This window comes from Babylonia areolata, chromosome 25 (genome assembly GCF_041734735.1).
Source record: "Babylonia areolata isolate BAREFJ2019XMU chromosome 25, ASM4173473v1, whole genome shotgun sequence".
In the NCBI taxonomy this organism is placed as follows: domain Eukaryota; kingdom Metazoa; phylum Mollusca; class Gastropoda; order Neogastropoda; family Buccinidae; genus Babylonia; species Babylonia areolata.
In genome coordinates this window covers 34,714,721-34,724,720 of record NC_134900.1, presented here as the reverse complement: position 1 = coordinate 34,724,720, position 10,000 = coordinate 34,714,721, and the positions used below count along the sequence as shown (strand labels likewise).

General features: G+C 44.8%; 1 protein-coding gene across 2 annotated transcripts in view; it reads left to right on the top strand.

The window, feature by feature from the left end:
- Positions 1 to 9,690, top strand: part of LOC143299757 (uncharacterized) — a 27,357-nt gene extending 17,667 nt beyond the window's left edge. The window contains exons 3-4 of one of the 2 annotated variants that reach the window (XM_076613149.1): positions 2,322 to 2,389; positions 9,593 to 9,690. In XM_076613149.1, the coding sequence (XP_076469264.1) occupies positions 2,322 to 2,364 (43 nt within the window). In that variant the 3' untranslated portion in view covers positions 2,365 to 2,389; positions 9,593 to 9,690. Of the gene's footprint in view, positions 1 to 2,321; positions 2,529 to 9,592 lie in introns of those variants that run through there. The other variant, XM_076613148.1, reaches the window with a different exon arrangement.
- Positions 9,691 to 10,000: the final 310 nt, after the last annotated feature.

Below are 10,000 nucleotides of genomic sequence, written 5' to 3'. Positions count from 1 at the left end.
GGCAGTGGCGACACGGTTTTCTCTGGTCTGTCTGGCCCCCGCCGACATACCGTCTGCATACCGTGGGGCATACCGCAGGGATCCTCCTATCGCCCCCCTTACTACACCACATCACACCGCTACTACACGCTTCTGGGTCTTTGTTGTGGGGCTGCAGAGAAAGTCTGGACATCTCTGTAATGGGTTTTCCCAATGCCACAATAATAACTCCCACCTCCCCCCCCTCCCTCTGACCCCCCCCCCCCCCCCCCCCCCCATACCCCCCACTAACCGCCATTCCTTTGCTGTGTGCTTCGTGGGATAAAACTAAAATATAAGTTCCCACTCTTTTTTTTTTTTCCTTTTTCCAGCGTTGACGGGCGCAAGAGCCGAGAGTGGTTAAAGCGTTGGACTTTTCAATCTGAGAGGTCCTGGGTTCGAATCTCGTGTCGCGGCGCCTGGTGGGGTCAAGGGTGGAGATTTTTTATTTTCTTTTTTTCCTGATCAACCAGGTCAGCAGATGTACAGACCTGCTAGTTAGTGCCTGAACCCCCCCTTCGTGTGTACAGACACATGCAGATACGCACGTTAAAGATCCCATAATCCATATCAACTTTCGGTGAGTTGTGGAAACAACATACACAGCATGCACCCCCCCCCCCCCCCCCCCCCGCCCCCCCCCCCGCAACCCAACTCTCTCCCCACCCCGAAAACGGAGTACGACTGCCTACATGGCTGGGGGTAAAAACGGTCATTCACGTAATATAAAACCCTACTCGTGTTTACAAATGAACGTGGGAGAGTTGCAGACCACAAACGAACGAACGAACGATGAGGGTTTTTTTTTTCCCCCCCAGCGTTTGGCCAGTGTGCAAGATAACCCATCTTTCTCACGAGGTTTCTGGGCCGTCGTTGGTGTGAAGAGAAAAGCGCGCCGTTCCTGTGTCATGAATCATGAGCGTTTACACCGTGCGTCATTCCCTGTACGGTGATAACTCTAGAGGTGTGGGTATGATACGTTGGTAAATTGACGTCCACTGGAAGAGGGGTGGTGGTGTTGGTTGGGTGGGTGGGGGTTTGGGAGGGGGCGGGGGCGCATGGGGGGTGGTGTGTGTGTGTGTGTGTGTGTGTGAATGTGTGTGAATGTGTGTGTGTGTATGTGTGTGTGTGTGTGTGTGTGTGTGTGTGTGTGTGTGTGTGTGTGTGTGTGTGTGTGTGTGATTCTTCTTTCATGATTCGTGGTATTGTTTTGGTATTGCTTTCCGGTCAACTCTGTGTGTGTGTGTGTGTGTGTGTGTGTGTGTGTGTGTGTGTGTGTGTGTGTGTGTGTGTGTGTGTGAGAGAGAGAGAGAGAGAGAGAGACAGAGAGAGACAGAGACAGAGAGGACAGAGAGAGAGAGAGAGAGAGAGAGAGAGAGAGAGAGAGAGAGAGAGAGAGCGGAATGTATTTCATTATTCTTTCATGATTCGTGATAGTGTATTGGCGTTGCCCTTCAGAGCGCTGATTGAAATGGAAAATGCAACATCTCTGCGTGACTCTTTTAATTTGTATTATGAACCAGAACCTTCTTTAATGGATAGTGTCTTCGTGTCGGATGTTGGGGGGGGTGGGGGGGGGGGGGGGAGATGCAGGGTCGGAGGGAGGAGACGGTAGTTGGGGGAATCTAACCATCTCTAACTCATCAAATCTTGGCAGGACTAAGAAAAAAGAAAAGAAAAAAGATACAAGTCTTAAAAACAACAAAAAACAACAACAAAAAACCAAACACCCCCGATATATGTAACTGCACCACCGGAAGGAGAGGCATCGTGAAACAGGGGACGTAAATCACACGCAGATTCCTGTATATCCCTCCCCCCGCACTCCCGCAAAAAAAAAGTAATAGATAAATAAGTAAATGATAAGTAAGTAAATGAAAAATAAACGAATAAACAATTCAATCCATCAAATAAATACATCAAATAATTAAATCAATACATCATTCGATGAAATATCACAACAACAATGACAAAAGTAATGCTGATAATAATAATAATAATAATAGTAGTAGTAGTAGTAGTAGTAGTAGTAGTAGTAGTAGTAGTAGTAGTAGTAACCGAAATATCAGTCATATTCAAATTGATATCTGATATGTGTCATACGTCTTCTGCCCAGATATGAATTAAAAAAAAAATCATTTCTGCCCGAATGTATTGCAACCGTTATACACATACGCTCTTGTATTTTATCAATTCATTTATTTATTAGTTGATTTATTCATCTATTCTTATTAATTTCTCATGCATGTTTTGGTTCTGTGGTTAGTTTTGAAGAACGTTAGATGTCCACTATCCGCTTTCAGGGACGGTGTATACTCCATATATTCCAAACCATCAGAGTACTGACGATGGACCCACAGCATCGTTTTACGTGCGTATTATCTTTCAAGTGTTTATAATGTGCATGGATTTTGGACCTGTTGGTAAAATGAATAAATGAATAATGAAAAAAGAAGAAGAAGAAGAAGAAGAAGAAAGAATAATTTAAAATGAATTCCAGATTGTTCTGGTTTTGGGTTCGTTCTTTAGTTTAACGTCTTTTCACTGTAAGTGATATTAGACGAGGGAAGGAAAAAAAATCGAGTGGGAGGAGGGGGGGGGGGGGAATTACTGTGTACGCATACGAGTAAGTGAGTGTGTGTGTGTGTGTGTGTGTGTGTGTGTGTGTGTGTGTGTGTGTGTGTGTGTGTGTGTGTGTGTGTGTGTGTGAAAATTATTGATTTAAGTTTTGTTTAAAAAAATAAACAAAAAATCACAACAATATAACATATTTCTAATGAAAAACTAACAACTATAACAGCGAACCAACTGGACTGTTTAACAAGGAGTTGAAAAAGTCATACATTAGCAATGGACTGCTGAAGATCGTCAACACTGGTTTTGGGTCTGGGTTCGGTGAAGGTTGCATTGCTGGAAGGGTGGGTCTGCCCACAGAATCTATCTCCGGTTTAAATTATATCCGGTGTAGAACTGTAGAACACTTGATCTACTAAGATGGTACGAATATTTTGGACTTTGCCGAAAAAGAAAGAGGAGAAGACACTGGGGAGTTCAGATAAAGATGTGCCGGAACCGTACTGCCCGATAGTACGACAAAACAAAACCAGTAGGCAAGAATGATCCTAACTGCATCAACATTAGCCTACAGCCGCTACAAGAAGTCAGGAAGAAATTAGCCGGGTTAGTCCACAGATCTCTCTATCCCTGGTTTACTTTATAAATCCGATGTGGAACCGCCTTGCCCAGATCGCACGACAAAACAACCTGGTTGTTGTCGATCCTGAGCCCCAAGTTGGACCTTCAGTCTTTTCTTACTGTTGAATCCCACCCCCTGTTTCACATGCAGCTCACTATTGTGTATGTACATACATATCTCCGAGTACTGATCTCCTGGATATCGAACCCCCCCATAACCCCCTACCAGCACAGACGTGTGTGTTGGATGGATACCTTTCCACTATGGGTCAAACCTGTAATCGTTTCCAGGTATTAATCCCACCCCCCACCCCCCTCCCCCTTCCTACACACACAAAACTTGAGCTTCCCCCATGCTGAGACTTCCAGCCGAACCCCCGTGTGGATCTGTTGGTCTTTGCAGGCTCTGGGGTGAGGAGGCAGAGGGTGGAAGTGGGTGGGGATGTGGGGGCGGGGGGGACTGGGGTTGGGGGGTGGGGGGTGGGGTGTCGTAGTGCCATCCACAGTGTCACCAGAGGTACATACTTCCGTTGCGGGCGGATCGCGTGTGTCAAACGTCTTCGACTTGTTGATTTTAATCAGGTCTTGTTAATCCCGCCTGTCCTGACCTGGGCACGTTCTGCCCTGATCAGTGGAGGGATCAGCCCACCCCCATCAAATGCCCACTAAAAAAAAATCCCCCTAGTGGGAAGATCTTGAACGGTCTGCGAGGGGGTTGGGGGGGTTAAAAATCCCTACAGGGAGATAGAGGGGAAGTGGCAGGAGAGGGATGGGAGGGGTGGGATGGGTGGAGGGAAGGGGGGGGAGGGGTGGGGAGGGATGTGGGGTGTGTGTGGGGTGTGGGGGGGTGCAAGGAACGACCAGGACGCAGAAAACGGGACAGGACGGGACGAGAGGGAAGTAAGGCAGAGACCTGGTCCTGTGATTTTGAGCTGGACTGCTCTTATCGCCTGTCTGAATCAATCTCTCTCTCTCTCTCTCTCTCTCTCTCTCTCTCTCTCTCTCTCACGTGTGTCACATGTATCCCATCCTACATGACGCCTTTATTTGTGTGTGTGCATGTGATTATATATATATATATGTGTGTGTGTGTGTGTGTGTGTGTGTGTGTGTGTGTGTGTGTGTGTGATTTATATCTCTCTCTCTCTCTCTCTCTCTTTCAAAACCCGCCGGAGCTGCTTTTTTTGGGGTGGGGGGTGGGGGGGTGGGGGGGGGGGGGGGGGGGGGTGCGAAGAAAAAAAGAAAAGAAAAAAGGGCAAAAGATGAAAAGATGAAGACTACAAATCATCTCATGCAACGGATCTTTTACTTCAAATCACACGATCCTCGAATCGGCTGACTTACTGATCAATCGATTGACTATTTGACTGACTGACTGACTGAGTAACTCATGAAGCCCTGCGCCGAGCATACCTTTGGCGTCAAAATTGGTCTCATTAATTAATAAAACGGTTTCCCATAATCCTACAAATATTATGCATAAACCGCAAAGAAATGGAACTTTAACTTCAGTATTTCCGGGTGCGTCCCCACGCTTAATTTGGAGGAAAAACTGTACATTCTGCGTTTTTATCTGTTATCTATATTTGCCGCATCAGTATGATTGAAACTCTCCAGGGCTGAACAGAGCGCAATAGCCGAATGGTTCAAGCGTTGGATTTTCAATCTGAGGGTCCCTGGGTTCGAATCACGGTAACAGCGCCTGGTGGGTAAAGGGTGGAGATTTTTTTTTCCGATCTCCCAGGTCAACATATGTGCAGACCTGCTAGTGCCTGAACCCCCTTCGTGTGTATACGCACGCAGAAGATCAATTACGCACGTTAAAGATCCTGTAACCCATGTCAGTGTTCGGTGGGTAATAGAGACACGAAAATACCCAGCATGCATTGACCCTATGACAGAGTCATCGGCAAGTCGATGTTGGTCGTGTAACGGAAAGAAGAAGAAGAAGAAGAAGAAGGAGAAGAAGAAGAAGAAGAAAAAGATTAATCACCATGATTCAAAGCGAGCAAACTTCATTCTCCAAGTCCTCGTGCCAATCACCTGCTTCTCTCTACAATCAATTCAAACTGGGTCAACGTTAACGATTGGTCTTGTTTTTACACTATTTTCAATATTCTTAACTTGATTCTATTAACTGAATCCCCCCTCCCCCCCCCCCGAAAACGGAGAATGGCTACCTACATGGTGGGGGTAAAAAAAAAACAAACGGTCATACACGCAGAAGCCCACTCGCCGTGAACATGGGAGTTGCAGCCCACGAACGAAGAAGAAGAATTTACTGAAATCAAATTGGGTTAACATTAGCGATTGGTCTGTTTTACACTATTGTTAATATTTCAAACTTTATTTATTCATTCTTTTCTTTTCTTTTTTTTTCTTGACTGAGTGAGACTTGGACGTATTCGTCTTTCTAACGTCGTTTTGATCGACTTTTTTTTTTTTTTTTTATCTTGTGTTTTCTTCCATGACTATGTGGAGTGATGGCCTAGAGATAACGCGCCCGCTTAGGAAGCGAGAGAATCTGAGCGCGCTGGTTCGAATCACGGCTCAGCCGCCGATATTTTCTCCCCCCTCCACTACACCTTGAGTGGTGGTCTGGACGCTAGTCATTCGGATGAGACGATAAACCGAGGTCCCATGTGCAGCATGCACTTAGCGCGCGTAAAAGAACCCACGGCAACAAAAGGCAAAATTCTGTAGAAAAATCCACTTCGATAGAAAAAATAAAATAAAAACTGCACGCAAGGGAAAAAAAAGGAAAAAAAGGGGGGTTGGCGCTGTAGTATAGCGACGCGCTCTCCCTGGGGAGAGCAGCCCGAATTTCACACAGAGAAATCTGTTGATATCAATCATCGAGTGGAAACCGTTAAGGTTCGAGCGGCAATAATAACAATAACAACAATAACAATAATCGTCGAGTAGAAACCGTTAAGATTCGAGCGGCAATAATAATAATAAAAACAATGATGATGATAATAATCATGAACATCATCGAGTGGAAACCGTTAAGATTCGAGCAGTAATAATAATAATAATAATAAGCATCAGTCGTGATGGACAGTGATGGCCTAGAGGTAACGCGTCCGTGTAGGAAGCGAGAGAATCTGAGCGCACTGGTTCCGGAATCACGGCTCAGCCGCCCGGATATTTTCTCCCCCCTCCACGAGACCTCAGTTGACGTCTCCCTGGGGACAGCAGCCCGAATTTCACACACAGAAATTTGTTGTGATAAAAACAACAACAACAACAACAAACAAACAAAATACAAAACAGAAACCGTTCCTAAAGATTCAACGGCAATTCAAAACGCTAGAAATCCCGTTAGGAGCAATCAGCTAGAGGCGGCGGCGTGATCGAGTTGACTAGCATGCCAGTTTCCCCAGGAAGATAGCGACAAAAGACACCCGTGAAAACGACCCGCAACCACGGCTAGATATCTGTGGACTCTGAGTGGCACGCTAAGCGAGGAGAGTTAAGGGACTTGTCTGAGTGAAGTATCCACGTAACAGACCGTCGCTTGAACGACCTTTGCTGATTGCGAAAGCTTTTTTTTCTTCTTCTCTCTCTCTCTCTCTCTCTCTCTCTCTCTCTCTCTCCCCCCCCACCCCCCCAACCCCCGACTTCCGACCCCTGCTGAGAAAAGCGACATGTTTTTGTTGCTGCGATGATGATGATAATGATGATGATGATGATATTCTTCTTATCATCATCATCGTCATTATTATTATCATGATCATCTTTAGTATTACCAGCAGCATCGTTATAATCATTGATGCTGTTGTTGTTGTTGTTGTTGTTGTTGTTACCCTGTTATTACTGATCTTATTGTTGTTGCTGATGTTGTTGTACTGGTAGTATATAGTTGTTACTGCCAGAATCCTGCAACCGCTTTGGTCGTTGTTACTACTGCTGCTACTACTACTACTACTACTACTACTACATGTGGAGTCATGGCCTAGAGGTAACGCGTCCGCCTAGGAAGCGAGAGAATCTGAGCGCGCTGGTTCGAATCACGGCTCAGCCGCCGATATTTTCTCCCTCCCCCTCCACTAGACATTGAGTGGCGGTCTGGACGCTAGTCATTCGGATGAGACGATAAACCGTGGTCCCGTGTGCAGCATGCACTCAGCACACGTAAAAGAACCCACGGCGACAAAAGGGTTGTTCCTGGCAAAATTCTGTAGGAAAATCCACTTCGATAGGAAAAACAAGAAAAAAAACTGCACGCAGGAAAAAAAAAAAAAAAAAAAAGGGTGGCGCTGTAGTGTAGCATCCTGGGGAGAGCAGCCCGAATTTCACACAGAGAAATCTGTTGTGATAAAAAGAAATACAAATGCAAACACTGCTGCTGCTGCTGCTACCACTACTACTATCAGTACTACTACTGTCATTATTAACATCATCATTAGCGCCATCGTGATCATCGTCATCATAAACCTAAAACGAAAGTGATATCGAAGGGACAGCTGCTCCCTATCTGAAATGGAACACCTGACTAACAGTGTGGTCCAAAATAATTACGTAATACCCTTTTCGACGTTTGGATAAAAGAATAAAATAAAAAGTCCCCGCCTTTATCGATAACAGCTTCGGATCACGATTATTTGCGGTCACTGTCAGTAATAAATATCTGCACTTATTTTATCACGACATAAGAGTTGCGTAATTCCTCTGTGACGTCATATCATGACGCTGTAGGAAGAGAGACTTTTACCAGGTTTCGCAGACGAGTCATGGCGACACATAAGTTCGAACTGAAGTCACCCTCACTAGAAGATTAGAAAATGAACGATGATTAATTCTAATGAAAGGAACAAACTGAAGAAATAAAAAAATAATGGTTTGAAACAACAAAACTAAAAATCACACACACACACACAAACCCCCCCGTATGGGGTATACAAATGCAACAAACGACATGCTCGTAGAAATCTTTTGTGGCTTCTTGATACCCTTTGCATCCTTCCCAGAAATGCAACTCTCTTTTCATTATTAGTATGTGTGGAAAGAGGTGTGTGTGCGTGTTGTTGTTGTTGTTGTCTTCAGTTTAACGTCTTTCTACTTGAAGTGATATTAGACGAAAAAACAACAACAAAAAACAAACAAACAAAAACGTGGGGGTAGGGGCTGTGAGAGGGGGAGGGGTAAAAGTGTGTGTATGTGTGGAGGGTGAATAGGGAGAGACAACGCTAGGAAAAATGGAAACGTTATAAACGCCAACATCAAACAACTAGAACATCTATAACAAATGTCCTATAGGACTATGCAGCAAACCTGCAATAACAAACAACATATTGGAACTGTTAATAACACATTCAAAAGAACTTTTGGTGAAGTCTGGCAAAAAACATTTTAGATCCTGACATTCGAATATTACATGGTTGCTAGAAATATGTTCTCCACATATGCATCTGACATCTTTGCTGAACTTTGTTATAAAAGCTTGTGTGTGTGTGTGTGTGTGTGTGTGTGTGTGTGTGTGTGTGTGTCATATATTCGGATGTCAATTATCTGACGACAAACCCTGTTCCCGAATCCACAGTTCATGTTAGTAACGTCCCCTGAATGGGGAATACAGCAGTAGTTAGCCCCCCTTGGCTAACCAACCAACCGGCTGTTTCTGTCAACGCGTTCTGTGAAACGAACTCCAAAATCGAGATTCGAGATGTATGCTCTATACACAGATACACGAAACATATTACAATGTGTGTGTGTGTGTGTGTGTGTGTGTGTGTGTGTGTGTGTGTGTGTGTGTGTGTGTGTGTGTGTGTGTGTGTGTGTGTGTGAGAGAGAGAGAGAGCTCTGTTCTGTCCACCGTTATTCTAGTCAAATAATGTCCCAATTTTACACCACATTTTAAAGTGCCTGTATGTTATAAAAAAAATAATAAAAAAATTATTCACAAAGGGAGAATAAAGAGGTGAAGGATGAGAGCAATTGTGTGTGTGCGTGTGTGTGTGTGTGTGTGTGTGTGTGTGTGTGTGTGTGTGTGTGTGTGCGCGCGTGTGTGCGCGCGCGTGTGTGTGTGCACCAGTCTCCCAATGATCAAGGAAAGACAGCCGAAAACTTTGGGATAATTCTGATAATGTTTGTTGGACTCTTCTGTCAATGCTATACGTTCTCTCTATCTCTGTCTCTCTATCTCTCTCTGTATATATAATATATATAATATAATTATCATAACACACACACACACACAGAGGGGGGGGGAGAGAGAGAGAGAGAGAGAGATGTATGTATATATGTATGTATATATGAATATATGTATCGTACATAAGGTAATACGTTCCCCCCCACACCCCCCACCCCACCCCCTTCCAGACACCATCTAACGCTTTCTCTCTCTCCTTCCTTTCTCTCTTTGTCCTCTTTGCAGAAACTACTCAGCACCAGCAATCGTATGACGATGATGATGATGATGACAAGCATGCCAACCGAGGAAGGAAGGAAGGAAGGAAGGAAGGAAGGAAGGAAAAGGAAAGGAAAGAAAAAAAAAAGTTGAAGAAATGAATTCACTCATGCAATGCAATGCGTGCAGTATGAGCTTAGCTCTGTGTGTGTGTGTGTGTGTGTGTGTGTGTGTGTGTGTGTGTGTGTGTGTGTGTGCGTGTGTGTGTGTGCGTGCGCGTGTGTGTGTGCGTGTGTGTGTGTGTGTGTGTGTGTAGGCCTATTATCAATAATGCATACATACAGTCTGAGCTTACCTTCCTCTGTGTGTGTGTGTGTGTGTGTGTGTGTGTGTGTGTGTGTGTGTGTGCGCGTGCGCGCGCGCGCGCACGTGTGT